This window comes from Rhopilema esculentum, chromosome 7 (assembly GCF_057945365.1).
Source record: "Rhopilema esculentum isolate cy_ngs chromosome 7, ASM5794536v1, whole genome shotgun sequence".
Taxonomy (NCBI): Eukaryota; Metazoa; Cnidaria; class Scyphozoa; order Rhizostomeae; family Rhizostomatidae; genus Rhopilema; species Rhopilema esculentum.
The window spans coordinates 904,720-926,954 of NC_142821.1; the positions used below are offsets into that span (position 1 = coordinate 904,720).

General features: G+C 34.7%; 1 protein-coding gene and 1 long non-coding RNA gene across 2 annotated transcripts; one reads left to right on the forward strand and one right to left on the reverse strand.

Annotated features, from left to right (window-relative positions):
• The first annotated feature begins 1,007 nt into the window (after positions 1-1,007).
• On the forward strand, positions 1,008-18,725 carry LOC135683269 (A-kinase anchor protein 10, mitochondrial). The gene is made up of 13 exons (XM_065198480.2): positions 1,008-1,161; positions 3,726-3,924; positions 6,584-6,633; positions 6,985-7,642; positions 8,572-8,670; positions 9,299-9,380; positions 12,551-12,674; positions 13,307-13,449; positions 14,020-14,164; positions 15,265-15,479; positions 16,291-16,382; positions 16,804-16,856; positions 17,555-18,725. Exons 2-13 carry the CDS (start codon positions 3,798-3,800, stop codon positions 17,657-17,659), a joined length of 1,893 nt encoding a protein of 630 aa, XP_065054552.2. The 5' UTR covers positions 1,008-1,161; positions 3,726-3,797; the 3' UTR covers positions 17,660-18,725.
• Positions 18,255-21,202, reverse strand: LOC135683271 (uncharacterized). Its single transcript, XR_010515764.1, has 3 exons — positions 20,954-21,202; positions 20,144-20,335; positions 18,255-18,391 (listed from the first exon to the last, which is right to left on the reverse strand). It is a non-coding gene; the product is annotated as an uncharacterized LOC135683271 (long non-coding RNA).
• Between the last annotated feature and the right edge of the window lie 1,033 nt (positions 21,203-22,235).

The window sequence follows — 22,235 nt, forward strand, 5'->3', positions numbered from 1 at the left end:
TTTTCTGCATCCGCCCCTGCTCATTGTGGACCAGCGCTTTGGAGCAAAAAATGCCAAGGGGCAAATCACGCCTTAAAAAACCCTGAATTTCTTTTCTTTTCGTGGAAATCTCGTATTCTGTTGGCAAAAGTGTGAATTGACCCTAGGACAAAACAGTGTTGTAAGAAACACCCTTAATCGGTTCATGCACACAAAACAAATATTTCACATCGGAGAAAATATTTTTGAATTACAATTGATAATCTCATATTTTAGGAAAAGACGCCCTAGATTGGTTATTCTAATAGCAAAAAACATAACACAAGTCTTTGAATAAGCCCCTAGGGCTTATTTTGAAAAATATATATTGAATTGGGAGCTTTTTCGAGGGGAGCTCATTCGAAGGTGGGGAGCAGTTATTTCACAAAAATTACTTGGACGAGAGCGTAGTCAAGGCAGGGCCCACGCCACCAGGGTTGGCTATAGCCCCCACTTTTGCGAAGCAAGTAGTTTTAAAGCTGCAGTAAAAGGGAAAGAAGCCTTTTACCCTACTTTTGTAAGCCTTGCCCACCCCCCACTTATTCAAAGGTGGTGGCTTATTCGTTTCTTCCCCTAAAGTAACCACCCCACCAGTATATTGGCTAGGGTCGGTGCACTCTGCTTCCTTGCTGTTTCTTCAAAAGGCATGGTTCTTTCCATTTGTGGGATGGTTGTTATATAAAACGTTATCTGATGTTCAATCAGTATTGGCATTTAATGGCGGCATTTGTATTTCTTATAATTGTGTCAATTTTGAATCCTCAATTTATCTAAAAAAAATTTCATGCTCAGAAGCTGATTCACGTTGATTTACCAGCGACAGGTTGAGATAATCAATCAATTTTCAACAGAAATGTGAAGATTATAAAATTTTCTCATAAAACCTGCTCTGGGTCTTTCTATGACCAAATTATCTCTCACATGAATCATGCTCGAACAAAATAACTTTCTCCAAATTGAAAGCTTTAGCCCCTGTTGCGATGCGACATCATTCTTTTTATAGTAAAACGATAATGAGATAGCCACGAAAGAGAGACTGAATACAAAGATGGCGCTCCCAGTTTTGCTTGTAGTGGAGATGTTTTGCACGGCCCCTTAGCCTGATAGTTTTTTGTCTGCCTAATTTAGGAATTCCAGAAAGCGGTAAGTAGTAAAAGCAATTTTTCCGGAATATAGCTTTTGGTCTCTTTTGCATTCCCGAGCCGGGGAAATCTTGTTCGATAAAGGCTGCAGCATGCAAAATGAGTTCCGGCATTTGATACATATGTAATCCGATATCATTTGAAATTATTTAGTATATTTTCTATGTTAAATTTAAATTTTGATATTTAGTGATTTTAGCTAAATCGCCAGTAAATAAACTTACTGTTTTGTTGTCAATCCGCACGCGAAAATTTATGTGTTTCTTTATCATTGTTTGTCGAGTCGCGATATCGTAAATGAAAGGACCTTGTCTCGGTAGCTGCGGGAGCAGGGCGGTCAAGCCCCAGTCTGCAATTTAGATCCGTTTTGCGGCAAGCACGAAACCTTTAAAAAACATCGGCTGTATTTTAGCGGGTCTTTTCTGCAGTTGCGCCAGTCTGATGTTCTGGTAGATGAAAATGCGTGCACCAGTTCTACTTGCAATCTATCAATTTCTGGATAAATTTTGTCTACATGTGTTTAGAAATCTTGTGTGCAATGTCATTTCCAACGTTTTCTATTTAATGTGTTCTATTTACTGGAAGGCCACTGCAGGGATTATAGCAAACCAATAAATTTATAATTTTGAAATAAACTATAGAGTATTTCAATTTCAGCCTTGCTACAAAACTTGCATATGCTTGCAGCTCTGCCTGATTTCTCGCACTTGCATCTGATCCACAATATCAGTCAAGTGATATAGATTCTTCTATAGTCATGTTTATATGAGCATCAATGTTTGCAGCCCAAATGATTCCACTCACTAGTCTTTGCAGTTTTAATGAACTTCTAAGTTTTCAGGGCTGCAACCAAAATTTAACCCTTTATTTGCAATGATAAAGATCAAAGGCAAGTTTCTATATTGTGTGCAAGTATAAAAAACTTGCTCTTGTTCTGCAGGCTCTTTACCTTTACCCAAATATGGAAATCTTTACCCAAAGAACCTTATCAACCAACCCTTGATCCTCTGAGTCTTTGTCCTCTTAATTCTTGTAATACATGGCCCAAATCAGTGTGCCTCATACAAGCCATACAGTCCTTGTTGACCTTGTTGTTTCTCGTGAACTTTGCACTCTCTCTTGTTACAAATAAAATCTATTTACCTCAACTGAGGCAAGCCTGCTGTCCAACATTGGTATCACCGAAGCAAGCAGGAATTCCACATCCACATTGTCTGGCCATAACTTGAACTGGCTTCCTTGCTAGTACTCTCAGCTCAGTGTCTCATAGCACAACAGGATTGCATAGGGCAATCCTCGCAGTCCTGCTCTTAGAAATAGCGAGACCAAAGGTCTTCAAAACAATGCCTTTTGGCCTATGTAGGTTAACACACAACCAATCAAATCGCTACTGCTGATAACATGTTGTGATGATCATTTGGACAAGGCCCTGCTCCTATGATTGAGCAGGACTGCTCTTGGTTCTAGACTTTTATGAAGTAGGACCAAATATAGGGTATCATAAGCAGGACCAAAATACAGGGTTGCTGTACTAAAGAGCAGGACCTTCAGATTAGCGCGGGATGCCTGTATCAGCTGGTGGAACTGGGGAATCTAATAGAATTTGAAACTTCCTATTTGCAAAGAAGGGATGTTTTTATTGTTTACAGGAAAACGTATCTTTGGAAATTCTTGGTCTTACTCAGCAGCATGTCTTTTGGCCATTGGAAGATGGTTGATTGATAGGCATATTCATTGTTAGGAAATTTTTGTAATAAATCATAGAGATACATGGATTCAAAACATAGAGATCATAGAGTACTTAATATCATTAATGGGCCTTTATTTTCAGTTTTCGATTTTTCAATTTAATTAAATATTTCAATTTCAATTTATTTTCAACTATGTAACTGATTATTTTGGCAAAAATATCTCACTCATTAAACTCAATAAACCATTGTGTTTCAACTAATCTGGTGATTATTTTTTTAGTTTGACACCTAACACCATCTAAGACCTTTAAACAAGCATAAGGCAAGCCTAAGACAAAACAATGATCCAAAACTTTTCTCTTGTCATTGCACATCCTTTGTATTGTGGTTTTTCGGAAATATATGGTTATTGGTCATCAAGTTTTTGCAAGCTTGAATTTTGGATAATGGTCTTGTGATACAGTCTAATGAAGAATTAGGACAAAATAAGGGTTATTTCTACATCTTCCATTGCTTTGCTTTAGTGCCCTGTTCAGTGAATCAGTTTTTGAATTTCAGATCTGCATTTCAATATGACTTCCATTGTTTATTGATAAGAGACAGTCATTAAACCTCACAGATTAACCATAAGCTGTCCAATTGTCCAGAACACTTCCTGTTACACATTCTTGCAGGACCTTGATATCATTTATTTTGGGCAGCGTTTGTGAATTTTGGCAGGCTTGCAGAGTGGTGCTTTTTTGCGAATCACTTCTCTGTTTGTTCTAAGTGAAACAGTTAAAACATCTTAATTCATTGCAAGTTACTATGTTGAATAATCCATGTTACTATGTTGTTGGTTGTTTAAATGGTTGATCTTTTGCCTACTTTGCAGCTGTCATGATGCAAATACCAAATTGTTACCCAGCCATACCAATTGTATGTTAAAAAGATATTCATTCCAAGAATGAAAGGACTGTCTGGAGGCAAGCATGGCAAGAAGAGCAAAGATAAGAGTGATTCAAGAAAGGGAAGAAAGGAAAAATCGAAAAAAGATGCAGCCAAACCACATTTTATGCCAATGTTTCAAAGTGGTATGAACAGTATGAAATAGTATTATTTGTCTTTTTTTGTTTGACCCCTTGGACCTATACTTGTATACTCTCAGTTTTCCTCATTTCTCCAGTATGGAATCATTGGTTGAGGTCAAGCATTAAACCTTGCTACAAACATTGCTAAAAATGATTACTCTGCATTAGAAAGCTTTTAGAAAACTCTTCCAGAGTTTGCATCTTTGATAAAATATCTTCAATATGGATGTCTTTTAATTTTGTGATTAGTTTTGGTTGAACCTGCTTATGTTCACAAATGTGTACAAGCGCTGAAGTTCAGCTTCTTTAATCTTATTTGTCTATCAGTCCCCATATTTTGAATCTCTTTCTGTTGGACCCGTTACATTCCGATCTCTCTCAATGACATCCTTCCATCGAAATTCTGGTCTCATTCTCTCTCTCTCTCCCTCTCTCTCTCTCTCTCTCTCTCTCTCTCTCTCTCTCTCTCTCTCTCTGTGCTTCTTCTTTTCACTTCTTCGGTTACCAGTGTACTCTCTTCTTACTTCATGTTTAAACTCTCCAAACTTGCACCTCTTAGCCTATCCATTTCTTTGAAACTCCTACCAAAATTTTATTTGTCCACGTCCTACATTTTTCCAAAACGATTTGCTGAGGATTCTGCTTAACATTTTTATCTAGAAAATTTTGATCTTTGTTACCCAGGGCCTTCTTACTTGGTATATTATCAATTTTTTCAATTGTCAATTTTTCAATTTCAACTCAATTTCCCCATGAAATTTGACTCTTTCACTTTCATCATCACTGCAACCTCAAATCCTTCCCCGATTGACTCCGAAGGATTTGATTGAATGCAGTCCAATTTCTCTAGCTAGTAGCTCATCCTACAATGTCTTCTTGACAACATACCAGCAAATAGGAATTGGCTAAGAGCTGATTCTTAATGCAATCCATTAACACATTTATTTAAACTCATCTGAGTCTCCAATGACTGTTCTTGTCACTGTGCTTACCAACTCATAGATGCTTTGACAAATCGATCAAAATTTTTGGCCCGCATTGTCCCTTAAGCACCAATACACCACCTCTCTCGAAATTCTATCATACGTTTTGTCTAAATCAGATAGGACAATATATAACTTTTGGTCGCTTTCTAGGCTTCTCTTATAATCGACTTGTGATGATAATAGCTTCCACTTTCGTTTTACTTTTCACGAATCAAATTTCTTGTCTAACCTTATCCTCATATCAATCAGTCTTTAATGTATTTTTATTGCACATTGAGTATGTATGATGCATGGCAGGCCTTAAAAGGCGATGTTTTTAAGATTCCTCACAATAAGGTTTGAGTTCTGTTAGGTTTTTATAAAGTTCATATACGAAACTCTTCCATAATTTAGAAAAGTATGTGTTATAGTGGTAATGAATTGTGAAAATTTCCCCGCGTGAAGTGCTTTCTGGAGTTCTACAGGAAACATTTCTTGGGCCTATTCTGTTTTTGATATTTGTATAAATGATATTGATGAAGATAGACAGTCATATATACATTTGTTAATTATTTTACATTTGCTAAAAAATTACATCTCAAAACGATATCACAGTTTTGTTTTGCAGGATGATTGAGATTTGTTGCACAGATAAAGAATGATATATGATATTTATTGCCTCTAAATTTTATTCCTGGTGGTACCTTTCAGAAGAAATAAGATTTCTTTCGACTAGCTAGTAAATGAAGCGCCTATTGAAAAGTGGTCGTTTATGGATGTCTTAGGATGTAAAGTAGCTATAGAACAAATTAGTTTAAAGTAGTCCATCATATGGTAGATGAAGCAAATGAACATTAGGGCTGTTAAGTATAGACTGTTTAGGACTGCTCAGGTCATGTCAAAGAGAAACTTAATTTGACATTGGTTCGTCTTCAACTTGAGTATCTTGCGAGGTTTGCTTACCCAGTACACCAAAAATCAAGACAGAAAATAGGAATAGTTAAATTAAAGGTAGCACATACTATCGAATAATCACCGGCAAATGTCCAGCATCAATCAATGTTATGCTAAAATTATGCTGTTTTTGGAGCTTTTTAAATGAAAAATAGTCCGAAGCAAACAACTTCGTGATTCTCAGTTTCTTGAAACAATTTTATATTTCGCACCAATTTTAATGCATCTGGATCCTAGTTGCTATGTTTTCAAGAATATGAAGGCAAGACTTTCAAATAGACCCATATATAATGATCGGTAAACACTTGAATAATTTTAAGGGTTTCCAAGATTAAACATAACGTGTCTTCGCAATCTTTTTTCTGCTTAATCTGAAGCACAATTTTAGGAGAAACGAAACAAAAAATACAAATGTTTAAGCATTACATATAGTGCTTTTTTGCCCACCACCAAAGGACTACTTTCCTGAAATTTGCTGACAATTGCTGTTGTTACAATGCTTTCATAAGACAATTTTGCCACAAGCAAAACATCTAAGTTTATTTTTCAGCATTAAGCTCAAAAATATTTCTAAACTTGCTAACAAAACGATTGAACTACATAGGTCGATACAAAGTTTTGTTCTTGTGTATTTTTTAAAACTTCTATGTAATATACTATAAACCGGATCCTTTTTGATAGTTCAACCTTTTATTGGAGCCTCTGGCGAATTTTTTTTACAGCAACTCTTTCTTATCTTGTAGGTGACTGGGATTTGAAAGATTTTCTTGAAAGTCAAGAGTGCAACCTCAAGGTTTGTCACCAATTATTTATGAAATGTTTCTTCATTGCCATGTGTCATGTTTTTCACGTTATAATTTTGTGCACTATGAATTACACATGAATTATTGAAAATTTCTTTGCTCATTAAAAAGCGGTCATTGGAATGCAATTATTTTTGTTTAAGTACAAAACTCTAGAAATTCATCCATCTTGTACTTGATTATTCCTCTATTTCTGGCAAAATTTCTAAAACAGTCTTTAATTGCAAAGCTTTAAGAATTCATATGTGTTTCATTTTTAATTTATCCATAAACTTTTTTACTGATTTTCAAACAAGTTTACTAAGTAACTCCAGCTAAATAGCATTTTTATTTTTTTCAAGCCCAAAGAATCGATAAGCAGAAGTTCGCGGCTGTCGCCATCTTTGAAAGAAACTTTGACAAGTCCTTTAGCTCTGGCCTATTTTATGGAGTACCTTGAAGCAAAAGACATGAAGCATTTAGTTGATTTTTGGCTGGCAGTCCAAGCGTTTGAAGTTGTTGCATTGGAGAGATCCAGATTGAACAGCGATGAATCTGTCTGTAAGAATCTAGTTGGAACCACTGTCGAGAATGATTGTACTAACCTCGATCTATTAGGTGATCTGGACTATTGTTTTGAATGTAGGAATCTTCGAGAGAGAGGAGATTCATCAAATTTTAGGTTAAAGTCGAGGGGTTTGCAGTGTGGACATAGAAGTAAGGAAAATCATTCTGCCATATCTGTGAATAGTTTTGCTGAAAACCACCTCAATGGCCATGCATGTTCTAATTCAGAATTGAACAATTCACAAAAACACCAACACAGTCACACCTTTTCTGAAGTGCCTGGACAGAAGGACCTAGTTTCAGTTGGTCTTAACTTTGCACAAAACTGGGAACCATTTTCTTCTCAAACTGACACTGATTGTCCTACTAAGGCTGAAGGGAAAGAAGATAAAAGAAGAGATTCTTACGTTGCGCGAAGAATCATGTCAAAGCAGACTAGAATCCGAACGAAAAGTGAGTCAAAAAGCTAAACTTAACAATGATTTTGATGCTTCCCTGCTTAGCTAAAACAATTTCTAAATCGTAAGATTAATCATTTAAATCGAAACCAGCTAAGGGGAAAACATTTTTGTAGCTTTCTTTTCATATTTTATTTTAAAATGACTGCGCGTTGACCTTTTAACAGAAACTTTGTTTAATTTTGTTTAAAAAATTAAAAATGCGAAAGTTGTTTGAAATTTTTGATAATTACTTCTCAGCAACATTTGCTAGTGAAATAAGTATCTGAAAAAGTTAACAAATGAAAAATATATATTAATGAATAATTGAAAAAGTATGTTTTCCAGTCTCTGATAAATTTATATACTGAATTTTAAGATACCAGATGTATAGGTAAAGTAATGTAGAATGTTAATTTAGAGAGGGTTTCTGTTTTGAATGTTGTTTTACAATTTTTAAAAAAGCTTGCTTTAATAAGTTCTACTAGATAAGGATTATTAAGCAGTATGTTGGAAATTAGAAGTACCGCAACGTGCCGAGAAAAAACGAAAAATAAACACAAATTTGAAGCATTGCAACGCGCCGAGAAAAAACGAAAAATGAACACAAATTATTCATGAATAGCTAATGTCTCGCCCCAGCGCACGTGACGTCACCAGTGCATAATCAAACGGGCTAGTTTGTGTACAAATTTAGAATAGACAATATTTATTTTTAAAGGCAATTCATTTCATTTATTAGCCTTTCTTAAAAAATTGTTAATGCCTGGAAGTTTTACTTTTTTAATTCTTTGTCATGTTCCAAAATAATTTGTTTCTCAGTGTTTCTCGATTGAATATGATATTTCATTGTAGAATTTTACGAGATTAGCTGTTGATGAATTAAATGATTTTTTGGATACTTTTGTATGGTTGTTATAACGATACTGAACCGGATTAATTTAGGTGCGGTAGTAGATGCGGTTGGCCTTTACGCGCGGTACATCTCTCTCGATGCCGATCAGCCCCTGGGCTTGCCTTCAAGAATCAGAAACCATATTGAAGGTATCTCACAATTCCCTATTTTATCATTATGTTTACGCATTTATTTTGTTTTCATATCTTAGAACAAAGAAATGAAGTTTATATCTTCAACTCCTTTTTCTGTGAAATTATAATAGTGCAGTTTTGATGATAGCATGAAGTGCGACGCGTGAAAGAATTAAGCAATGTTATCGTTCATATAGTGTTGATCTGAATAGAGTAGATTGTTCCCGAAAATTGTTAATCACAATGTTGCAAGCTTCTATTCTTGACTGTTGACATCCTTCTGACTTTTAGCAAGGAATTTTGGGATGTGTCTTGTTTTATGATGTTAAATTTGGCCTTTTTAATTGCTAAGCATTTTCGCATTAGATGTAATCTTAATTTTGTCATTCAGTAAAAAAAGTTTTATTACAATACTTTTTTACATAAAAATCGTAATTAATCGTATATACCGTAATATGCAAAAGTATATTACGATATTTTTTGCTTAAATTTCATTACCCAATTGGAAATTTACGCACTGCTTTGAATGGACAACGTAAAATATGCTGGGATTTCAGTCGTCTGGCTTTGTTTATGTCACTAATGGACTACAAGAAGACAGGTGCAGGTGAAGATGTGTATTTGCCAAATCTTTTTTTTCTAGCTGAAATATGCAGACACCAAGACAACGTTAATCCTCACTGCTTCAAAGATGCCCAGGACTTTATTCTCGCTGAGCTTGACCCGTGAGACCTTGTTTTCTTTCCTTCCAACTCTAAAACTTTTTTATTTATTCAAAAAGGGTAAATGTTGGTCTAATGAGTGACTAAATTCTTTTACAGTTTGCATTCTAAGCAAATTATATTCCCTTAGTGGTTCATTAGCCTGTGAAGAAACAGTCTACAGAAAAACAGAGGCAACAGCAAAAAGTCAGTTATAGACTATCCCCTGCCTATTTTTTTTGTTATTGGACCTTACCAAATCTTTCATCTACCTAAGCCTGGGCAATGTTTATTCGTCAGTTGGTTACTTTGTCCAAAACCATTTATTTATCATTCTTTAGTTTGCAATGATACAGATAAACTTTTCTGTTCTATGTTGTCGTGCTAGACGAGAGAAAAAAGACTTGTAATGCCTTTGAGAAAGCAAACATTTTAGAACATTCTTAACCTTTTCGTCTGACACGAGAATTCTACGCTAGAAAATATATAAACCCAGTTGTGGACTAGGCCAATCAGAAACACGAGCACATGACTGTAGAGGTTGACCAATCAGTGCCGCTTGCCTATTGAGAATGTTACCAATGGAGTCCTAAGGTGAAAACGAACTCCTTCTGTCTACACAATAGCAGCTTTTTCGTGTTTATGTAGATATATTGAAAATTGCTAGATGGAACGACGGCTTTACCAATGAACCGAAACATGTCGCCATTTTAGTTTTTGGGACAATCTGATTTTTGCCCAGTAAATGCTGCCCGATAGTGGAAGCGCATGGTTTTTGTTTTCATCTTTTATCTGCAAGAACAAAAAAAACTTTAATCTTTTACCGAATGTTGACCTTGCAGCAATTCTGGATTGGTCGCGATAGTGTTTTTGGGCTCTTTAATTTTTTTAGGCCAGAGAAAAACACAAATATATATTTCGATGCCTGCTATTAATTTTCAAAGCACAAGCTGAGCATGGTATTTTTGCTGTTTGCAAAATAAATATTTTGCTATTCAAGTGGATAAAAAATTCCTTGTTTAAAGTATAAGTAACAGTCTCATAAAATTTAACCTAAGCTGACCTACAACTTCGTTAATCAGAAGAAAGCTTTGAGCCAAATTAATTTTCTTTTATTATATCGAAGCAAGAAAATATATATAATCAAAAAGCATATTTTAAATTAAATTCAGTATTCTAAGGTATAATTTGAGCAATAGTATTATGTGCTTTCTTCCCGCTTATGGTATAATGTGCCCTGGATTATCAGGTTTGTTTGCATCAACTTTCGCTGTGTGCCGTCAACCATATCATGGCTCAAGATTTCTATTTTTACAGAGAATATTGTAGATATGTAGCTTATGAGGTGTATTTCTGTTATAAGAATTACTTCTGAAAACTTGAAAACCATATTGAATTTTTTCCAACAAGAGTTCGTAAACCAAACTCGCTTCTTAATTTTGTTGCACCAGGCCATTTATGGAAAAATAAACAATTATGTAGTTTTGAAGCTCTGCCTATTAGGCAAAAAGTTTTGAAACTTTGAAAATCTTTTAAAAATTTCCTTATCTAAAAATCCCGTCTGTGTGATAATGCATTCTACAAGATAAGTCTCAAGTGGTAAGGCATTCTATCACGCACCACTTATTTAAAGATCATCAACATATGTAGACGAGGGCAAAGCAAAATCTGTAAACAGGCAACTGGTCATAACGAATCGCTATTTTGTTCTCAGAAATTCTATGCCGTTTTTTTCGTTTTAATACCAGTTATCCTATTCGTCAGTACTCTTTAACCGAGCCACCAAAGCTCAATTTATTGAAAACCTTTTCTATCTTTCGCTTTCATGCTTCTGAAAATATTGTTTTTTGCTAAAATTCCGTATTCTGTCGTCTGTTTTGTAGATTATAAATTACGATTTCCTTTCAAGTGCATCTTAATCAATAAAAGATAACCCTGAAATATTTAAATTCTCTCCATTTCTGACCCTATTTTCATCTACATTTTCATTTCACTCTAGAAAATTCCCCCATTACTGTTACTTCAGTATAATTGTCTTAAATTCACTTCAGTATAATTGTCGTTTATCTCTGAATGCCCTGCTTATCAGCCAGATGACATGAATTGGCATACGTTTTTCAGGAAATATGACCGTACTGTTTGCCCAAGATCAATTTCATTCTGTATAATAATGAAGGTGATTTTCCGAAAGTCTAAACTTAAGCAAATTCATTATGCCATTACCTATTAAACATAAGACATTATGGGTCTGTCTGACGATTTCATTTCACAATTTTTTGCCATCTGCTGTTTCAGTGTCACTGTATTTGTCTATCATTTTGTTCAGATTATTTTTCGTTGATTTTTATCAAGTCGGATTGAGGCTTTTTCATTGATGGTAAATAGACGCAGATGCAAAGGACAGAAAATGCGAATATGTCATTGTTGATGTCTTTTGTAATCAAAGCTTCCGGCAAATATCACATTGCAGCTTAACTCATTTACCTTGTTTGATCACTTACCAAGTGGTTATCTTTGTTTCAAAGTCGGTACTTAATGCTCACATTATTGTATGGCTTTCAATGTTTTAAGAAACAGTTGTTATTACTTCTAATAGAAACAAATTTATTTCTAAGTAACCGTGAAAATTGCAAAAATTTTACTCCATTTTTATATTTTTGCTTTCTACTTACTTATTATAGTCTTCTTATTGACGTCTTCTTGATTCTTGATTTACCTTGGTTTCGCCAAGCGATGTAAACAAGAATATTTTCATTAAGTGTTCCAATATTTGCCATTTGAAGGCATGTATAAAACCTTGTTTAAGGTAAAAATGGTTAAAATAATAAAGAGGTTGAAACTTCCCATTCAAAGATCTTTTGAACCTATTTAGATATAAACCTAAGCATTGTCAAAATTATCTAAAGAAATAGTTGCTGATACAAACACTTCTAATATTTATTTCTAATCTTGTTAAAATGCGAAATTTTGAATTAAGTGTTATGGAGCAATCAGTATCTTGACCATGAAATTTTCTATTTAGTTTCTTGATTAAGAAGCTTAGTTTTTATCCATTAGTTTTGATTTTTGATAATGCAAACTGCAAAATTTGCATACTATTTCATTACCGATGTTTGACAGTCAAGCGGGAAAATCTATGCTGAGACTGTAAAAGTTCGTATGCTTATTTTTCATAACACATTTTTATCTTTTAGAATTCACAAACAATTTTTGGAATGTTCACATGGCAACAAATATAAGTTATACTTATTACGAGAGACAAAAGCAAGATTGCAAGATGTTCTTTATAATGAAACATCTCTGTTCTACTTTATGGAGGTATGGTTTCTTGTTTACTACTAATACTTAATGCAGGTTTTGGGCCCAAATATTTTACTCTTTGGCCCATTTTCATATTTTGCCACAGCGACCATCAAATGTGATGTAATCAACAAATTTGTTCAGGAGTTATTCCTTGTATAATTAAACCATTAACTTTGGTGCAGTTTATCTCAATGTTAATGAATTATCCTTGGAAATTCAAAAGACGCATTTTCATCAACGGACGACTTGTTTGCAAGGCTAAAATATATACCATTCTATCATTGCTGTGTTTCAAAAAAAGTTTGCTTTTCTTATTTTGTCATAACTTGCATAACATTTTCAAATTGCAAGTTGTGCTTGTACCTCGTGTTTGTATCTTCATCTGCCTTTCCTATTCTCAGTCAACCTAGTTTCAAAGATTCAATCTCATCCCCTTTCAAATATTGCGTTAAAGATGAATATATCAAAGGATTTTAATTTTTCCCTTTTACTAAGATTTTTGTGCCACATTTGTAATGGTTGCGATACATTCTGTCATACACATGTTATTTGGGATAATTTCATCTTTAATACCCTAATTCAGCCTGCCATTTTTTGTTTATTTTCTTCCTGAACCTTTTTCGCTCATTTTCGTAATTTATTTCTAGCATCTAGATAGGGAAAATTGCAGAGAGATTTTAGAGTTTTGGTTAATGGCGGAGAATTTCGAACAGAATATCCAAATGAAGCTGAGCAAACGCATTTACGACAGCGCAGAAGCCCTGGAAGATGCAATGTCACTTTATGATAAGTACGTTCCAGTTATCTTTCGCTTGTTTTTATATCCATGAACCCATGTAATTTGGTCTGCCACTCTGCTTCCGCTTTTCATAGCTATTCAAAGGTTCAACAAAAGCTTCAAATTGTACGCTGATTTTAGGCACAAATTTTGTAAAAATCCTTTTATACCCAGATAAATATCCTTTTTGTGAAATTATTTTTTGTAAAACTGTAAAGAAATACGTTAAGTTTTCTGATTTTCGAACAAAATCTGCTTTTAAATGGGCTCCTTTCGTCGCTCAATTGGAACTGACCTTCCTCATTTGAACTGACCCTCCTTGAAGCAATATTAGCGGTGTCTTTGAGGTTGCATGAATTTTTCATGAAAATAGTTGGAAAAAACATTATGATACCAGGCCTGATATATTGATTCTTCGCAGTTTTACCCATTGACTTAGTTAATCGTTTTCGTGTCTTTTTATATTGTCTTTGCAGCCGTGGGCTGCGACTTTTGTCTCTGTTACTGGCAATAAAATTGATTTTTAGTAATTAAGTAAGAATACTCATTCAGTTTTTTTGAATTTGGCCTCGCCCATTCTAGATACTTCTCAATGCGCGCCAAACATCAGATTATCAAAGATGATAAACTGCGAATTGTTATCGAGAACAACATATGTCGTGAAGACGGCCCGCAGCCAAACTGTTTTTGTATACCGGTGGCGTACGCTTGGACTGCATTGAAAGAGGTTTGTCTATGTCATTGCTAGCATAGCTGTAATAGGCTAAGTATCTGCTTGCAAACGGGTAATTCATTGGTACTGCCCCGCCAGCTTGCAGGTGCGTGTGCAATGGCAACAGTCACGTTTGAATACAGAATAATGTTGTGTTTGTACAAGAACAAACAATAGATCAATATTCGGGTGCTTCGTGTTTGCTCAATCGAATTTTATGTCAGACGTTTTCAAAATTCTTGCAATGCTGGCTATTTCTTTGTCGCCTTAAGTGTCCCGGTACCTGATTTAATCCATTTCATATTCTTTACTTATTCATGAATAAGGTGTTTGAAGATAGGAGGCTGTTTGTAACAGAATAGCATCTAGTTATAAACGTATTAAATACAGATTCTCGCACAAAAGTAATGATTCCTTCGCAAACATAAAATCAATCTTACCAACAATATCTATTGACCTCATATTAACAGCAGCTATGCACAATATATGACATAACTGCGTTTCAAGATTGTTTGTGCTCTTCTCGGCGTTCTGGTATATAACACAGCCTAGCCCAATAGTTTTGGTATATAACACAGCCTTGCCTTCTTCTCATTTGTTGGAAATGTAGAATGTACCGGATGACATTGTTTTATAACTTTTTAAAGTGCTGGGATTCTTCTTAATGCGATGACCTGAATAAGAGACTCAAATTTTGATTCGATTTAAAAACTTCGACACCAGAGCCAAGATTTTATAAAGTTTTATTCAACCTAAATAAGAATCTTTTTAGAACTTTATTTGCTTTAGTTTAAAGAAATTGAGGATGAATTCAAGTTTGTTCTGCATATGGAACTTGTATTTTGTCCTAGTGACCAAACGTATACTTTTCTTCATAGAAATTTTGAAACCAACGTTATGTTGCTTTTTGTTATTTTGCTTCTGTACAATAGTCCGAAAGCTTTCTTGATTTAAAATTTTTTTTAATGCAGTAAGCGAAAGACCCAAGATTAGCAAGTGTCATTGATTATCTTTGGTTTAATATGCTTTTGACATTGAATAATTTCGTCAACCTCTTCGTCTTTCTTTTTAAATCATATTTTATCATATTTTATCATATTTTATCATTGTTGTAGATTTTCTTTGAAAGATTCTTGGTAAGCGATAGTTTTATGCAACTGCTAGAAAGCATTTGTAAAGGTTCGGTAGAGCATCCGGCAAACGATGAAGTGTCAAGCACGATATCCTCAGACTCGCGTAGTGAATCAACCGAATTTTTACCAAAGTCGTTATCAGAACCGGATTTTTTAGACCAGGACGCTGACGACTTATGGCACCGGCCGGACGCTGGGTAAGATAAAGAACCGAATTTGGGTTCATTGAGATGGAGCCTGAAATGTTTTAAATTTTGCCTGATTTGGCTGCAACCTCCCAACCTGTTTTTCTCTTACTCCTATGGCCAAAATTGAAAAACTTAAAACCTCCAGTTTGCCCCAACCTCCCAACTCTCCAATGACCTGCAGCCCATTCACAAGCACGATATTTCAAATAAGTTCCTTTCGCTTTTCAGCAGTATTGATTTTTGCGTAATTTTTCAAATTCATAATTTTGTGAATTCCACTGGGCCATCTAGTTTTTCTGGCAGCCATAAAGGCTGGCACAAACTTGTAGTGTTCCTGCATTCCAGTAACAGCTAAGAAGAGGCGATGAGATAAAAGAGTTTGCGAGTTAAAAAATGAAAGTTCGATTGGCAGTTGTTTTCAGGACATTTTTAAAAACTGAGGAAATATTTCCATTAAGCAAAAAAAAGTACCCTAAAAAATTTCAAATGCTCCCTCCCTCCTTCCCCTCTAAATTCCTAAAAAAAATTGATATAACTCCTCTCCCTCTAATAAACTCCCTTTTAAGTACCCCTTTTTTAAGGCTTGAGCGCTCAATGCAGATTTTACAGTATACGAAAAAACAGAGCTTGCAGCTTAAACCTTGATTATTTTTCTAATCCCGTTTTTCATTGAAAAATGCGTTTTTCATTGACTTTTTTCTTAATCGCAATTTTTAGCATACATTTTTCTGCTCATCACAATGGTTTACCATTGATTTTGCTCAACTTTTCGTAGATCGATTTTTTCAAGCGTGGCTTTATATTGATGACTTTTTTTCAGTCGACTGGCGATGGGATATGTCAATCCTCTTGGGGTTTTCGTGACTGAAATTGACTCAGCAGAAGGCGAAACAACGAATGAAAAATCGTCAGGTATTGAACAATTAGCTTATTTTTATGCTGCCATTTAGTTGCAATTTACGAGCACTAGTTGTCATTTTGTGGTGCATTGTTTCCTCTTCTTGAAAAGGGTTAACTAAAATTTACCAAAATCAATGCTTGGAAGTTGGTTCAATATACCATACTGGCCTGTAAGCAAGCGATAAGATTCAATTTTTGTCTTTTATGGGTCGTTTTCAATTGATATAGCGATTTGGATACTCTTAAAATCAAGAGATGTGATTTAATTTAGGTTAGTCCTAATTGCTATTTTATCAAACACAGGTATTTCATTCTTTGATTAAAGTAAAGGAATGAGAAGGAACGAAATGATACACAAAAGCCGGGGAACAAAACTTATTTCGAAAATTGCTTTGGACGTACTGTTCAAGTATGTTTTTTTGTTGTCTTTAAGTCTCCAAGCTTGGTAAAGCCATGAAGAATTTACTTAGCAGAGAAAGCAAAGAGGTAAATATTTTTTTCCGTGTCTTTTCTCCTGGATATTTGCATTTGCTTATATGAGGTATTTCGACTCTTAACACAGCTTTAGATCAAACATTGATTGCAATGTCAAGGGTTGTTCAATCAGATGTAGTTTAGCATCATTTGAAATTAAAAGAAGGTAGCATAATTTTTGGCATATCTTACTTTTTCTGTTAAGTTGGTACTGGATATTACAAGCAGTCAAGATTTTTTCTAGTATCTTTTTCAATAAACTATAGAAACTTTATAGGTTGTAGTGAATATATAAATTTAAAACTTAAAAAAAGTCGTAACAAATGGAATGTTCTCTGAGAACTTGAAGCAGTTGCTCAATTATCAAAACTGGCTTAATATCTTAAGCACTCTAACTAACAAACCGAGCCGAGCCTTGAATGAAATGTCAATCCTCAAGTACCATGACTTTTTCTATTCAATTGAAATGAATCTTGAAATGAACTAACAAACTTGCGATAATTCTTATAAGATTCCATTTTAAGAATTCCCGGCTTCTGCTTTTTTGCCATACGGCTAAATGATCACATCCAATATACGTTTATGCTATGCTGCAAAATTAAGGCGTTTTGTTGAAGTTTAGAAATTTGTTGCCTAACCCCTTGCTAGCCCTTAGAGCATAGATATTTTTAAAAACGTGTTTTTCATTTTACTATTGATTTTCAATTCAGGAACAAGAGCGCATTGCTTGGGAGAAAGCCAAGAAATTTGTTGAAGATGTCCAACGTCAGGCAAATAGAAATAAAAGAACAGGGGGGTCTTCTTTTTCAGAATAATCATCAGACCTTCAAATTTGACTGGTCTTTAAAAATTCTAATTTTTATATTGTGATTAACATTTTTTCCAGATATTTCATATAAAATTATAGAATAGTGTAATCATAGTCTATAAAACTGAATAATATGCTGGCTTAATTAAAACGGCGAAGAATTTAGAGTAACCTCGTTAGCTTTTGAAATTTCGAAAAATTAATTCATTGATTTCCGAAAAATCAATTTAAAATTGACATTTGTAAATCCCCAAGATGTTTCTGTCCCCATGTAAACACAGCTCTGTCGATATTGTGTTTTTTCCAGTTTTTCAAATCCCAATTTTTAGTCATATACTGTAACACCATCGGCCTAGTTCCTAGGAAATTTAAACAACAAAGCTGATTTGTTATTCCGTGTCTTATGATATGTTCTTTGTACCCTGCTGGCTGTTTTGCTTTCAAAGATGGCAAACTTCTTGATTCCTATCCATTTTCTATAAGTGCTATTGAGCTCATCGAATTCATGTTTAATAATCGACTAGAAATCTTTCTCTTTCACAATCAAGATTCTCTCTGGCTGGAAAAAAGTCAATTTACCATTTCAACCAGCATTTAGGCCATGGTTTTCAAACCTGAGCTTTGTGTACTGAATTTTCGGATTGCATGGTGTACATTTGTCTTTGATGGCATAACTGAGCAACCTCCTCGCCATTCTCCATACCAAAGCCTCGAATATATTTCTATTCACATATGGTTCCTGAAAAGAGAACCTTTATTAAATCGGCAATGGTACGCATACTCGTTGTTACTAAATTAGATTTCTTTACTGATTTTGTTTGTTTTGTTGATGCAAATTTCACAGATTTTTTATAAGACCAATAAATATATTATGATGCTTTACTTCATCCTTCTTTTCAGCCAATATTTGAACTTTAGTTCAACTGATTACAATTTAAGTTAACTGCATCTTCAGCAATTGATTTTTCATCTTTTCATTAATGATTCAAAGAGTTCGTCAGTGATTGATATATTCATAATGTTAGCTGTTTTTGAAACGTTTTTCTAATATAACAATGATTGTACATGGCTTATTTATCATTCTACTTGTTCTCATCCTTTGTAGACAATGATTCGGGGCTAGCCATTAAAAGAGATGATTACATGATCTAAATGATACTTTGAGATCACTTAATCACAATCGTCTCTGATTAGCATTGTCTCTCTTGTACACGCCCAAAGATAAATCTGGTCCTTTACGTTGTAGGGCCCTCAAGTAATCTGTAAGGCAGGTTAAAAAAGCTTTGGAGCATTAACCTTTACTACAAAACACAAAAGTAGCCGATTTGTTTTTAAAAATCTTCACTTTAGTTTTGATAGTAATTTCTTTCTAACCAACTGCCTTGATACTTAAGGCAGTAAAATGGTTCCCGGAGATGGAAAATGAGACATTGATTTGCAGTCTTGTTCCCCAAATGGATCAAGTGTTTCAAATTACGTCTCAAATGGGAAACCAGAAAAGGTATTATAAATGAATCGCTGACCCTGCTGCCCAAATGCCTTAAAATGAAGACATTTTGTAATTGATTTTTAAAATTTGTTTACAACGATTTCTCTGCGTTTTTATTTTCTGTCCACACATCATTTATGAATCTATAACGGCGTTGATCTAGCTGGGGGTTTCCCTGTGTTTTAGACTCGCTGTCTTTTAGATTTTGTAACGTAATGGTTGCAAATTGCTATCAAGAAATTGTTCTTTAACCTTGATCTGTATCACTGCGAAAAGCAACCTATTTTTGTAAGTTGTATTTAAGGTTCCAATAAAGTGCATTGAAATTTGCTACGATTGTTATTACCAGACTCGAAAGTGGCAAATAAAAGAAATTAGTCCGCTTTTAAATCTTGAAAATGCTATTCCGGCTATTCCGGTCTTTGAAATATTTTCTGGTTGCTTTATGCAGCCTCGACCCCTGCCATTCAAACATTTAAAGTCGCGCGTTTTCTAAAACAAAAGAAGCGCCCTACCTACGATCCAGTCTGCGCGAACCTGGAGAAAAAGCATTCATTTCTTTACATTTTTATTCACCGTGTAAATGGAAATGATAAATCTGTGACTGAAAATTGAAACATTGAAAAGTCCCGTCCTAATTGGAACTTTTAAAAAAGCAAATGTAGCGTAGCCTAAGCGCAGATGTTTTAATTTGTGTTCGTTGAAATGAAAGCACAGTCTTTGGAAAACGTTTTTTTAAAAGCTTGTTTAAAGCATGCAAGACAGCTATTATTCATTTTCAACTTGCTCGACCTTAACTGACAACGTGGCCAAGGAATCTTTCAAATTCCAAAAAAAACCCGTGTAGCAAAATGGTCCGCCTAATGACGCGATGACCTTTACAAATGCACGTGGCAATGCAAATATTAGCGCATCGCACTTCGTTATGGCAGGAAAAACTCCATATACCTGGAAAGTGATTTCTTTAAATATCATTTTTGAAAGGATACAAAAGAAGATTACCAGTAATTTTTAATCGCCATTTCAAACTCTCTGTGAAGTGTCTGGCGCAAACGTTCTCAGGGTCATTGTGCAGTGAACTGGTAAGCAAACCCTACGATGCTTTGTTCATCAATGCTCAGCAGTGTTCACCATTGTTCAGCAATGATCAATCTTGCCCAATGAAGATTTATTCCAGCGAAAGATGTTAAGCGACTACGAACACAATTGACATTTATATTCTTAAAGATGAACTTTCATGAACTTTCAAGTCTTGTCTTTAGTTCTGTAGTGTGGGGTAGTTCAGACCAGCTGCGAGCTGTGTTTCAAGCTAAGTACCATTTAATTGACAGTTCAAAGGGAATTTCAAAAACTTGTTAGATCTTTTGCAGTGGCGTAACAGAAATCCTGAGGCATCTTTGTTGCCATAGAAACATAAATTTTGTCACCCGAAAGTTAAACCCTGTGATAAAATAACCTCAAAAAATGTTTGTGCTAGATAGTTCAAATCAACAAGAAGATTGATACCAACTAAAGCTGTGCAGTGAATATACAAATTGTCATTAACATAGGTCTTAAAAACTTTATTGCCAAAAAAAGCTTTTTTCCGGTAGCAGTTCTCAGTTTATGAAATATAAACAAATTCATTAGACATATTGCAGTGAGTTTTATTGCATTAGACTATTATCGCATTTCGCAATGTAATCACAATGTAATCGCGATGTAATCACGATGTAATCACAATGTAATCGTGATGTAATCACGATGTAATCACAATGTAATCGCAATGTAATCGCAATATAATCGCAGAATAATGTTATTTTTATTCTGTACCTATAATGGTCGAACCTGTCTCGCTTAACAGTCTGTTCCTTGCTTGTAAAAAAAGTTTCTTGAACTCTTTTTGCCTTCAGCGTCCGAGACAGGGTTTTCAATATGACGATTCTGTCAGACTGTAATGACTAAAGCTTTGTGTACAAAAGAAATAAATTTCAATTCCGGAAACATTTATGTGAAGTCCTGAAGTACCCTGGTCGACCACAATAATTATTTATACAGATGAAGTTGATCTCTTAATCTGTCCAGCACCCAAATGTAAACGGAACCAGTTTCCTCTTCGTCTGTTAAAATGAAATGCTTAGAGCAAACAATACGATTTTGTTAAACATTTAAAAATTTTAACTCTTCTCAAAGGTATTTCACATTTAAATTTGGCAAGCCTATTTTATTAAAACCTTTGACTTTCTGTAACAAGCTTTCCAAAATTTTCCGAAAGAACCTGAAGATTTTCACAAGGGCATCGTGGCTAGTGACTCTTGGGGGGGGGGGGGGCACAGCTTGCACATTTTCCGACATTGAGTTTAAATTAAAATCATGACACCATCTAGCGCATGCGCAGTTTTTTTAATGCAGAAAGACATGGCGAACAATTTGCATCTTTCACAGCATCACTTTTACTGATTTCAAAATGTCGGTCAGAAAAGGCCAGCATCAAAAGCCAGCATCGGTATTCGAAAATTGGATAATCATAATCATCAGAAATCAATATCTGTGATAAACAGTAAAACTCGCAATAGGACTGATAATTGAAATCTTAAGATACTAAAGAAATGAAATGAATGACTTTCAGTGTATGAAAGTCTACTTAGTAATGGTGTGTCAGCAAACCTGCCGATTACTTCGTCATAACTGAGTGTGAAATAAGTCAAGCTCAACATTTATTTAACCTTTCTTAGCCCATTGTTGATCGCAACCTGTTCTTTACAAACTTTAAATTTAAAAAAGATGCTCTCGTGATTAGTAATACCAATTGGCAAGCTTGCTATTTCCTGTAAAAATGTACAGATTTGGATAGGCAGACTGTAAAATGAATAACCACGAGTTTTACTGTCTTCAGTAAACTTTATCTGTTTATATATTTCTTCTTATACGGATAAGTTCCTTTAAATTTTCTTACTTTTTTATAAATTATGAATATTATATTGCCGATCAAATATAAACCCCCCCCCCCCCCCCCCCCCCATCACAAACCCCAAGCCACGACGCCTCTGGGTTTACAAATTCTCGAGTTTCTTCTGAGCGGGTTTAACTCTAAGAGCAGTCAGAAATTGTCCAC

Coding starts and splice junctions, on each gene's coding strand:
- LOC135683269 (XM_065198480.2), top strand. CDS start 3,798: ATGAAAGGACTGTCTGGAGGCAAGCATGGCAAGAAGAGCAAAGATAAG. Junction 3,925..6,583: donor TATGCCAATGTTTCAAAGTG/GTATGAACAGTA, acceptor CTTATCTTGTAG/GTGACTGGGATTTGAAAGAT. Junction 16,383..16,803: donor AACGAATGAAAAATCGTCAG/GTATTGAACAAT, acceptor GTTGTCTTTAAG/TCTCCAAGCTTGGTAAAGCC.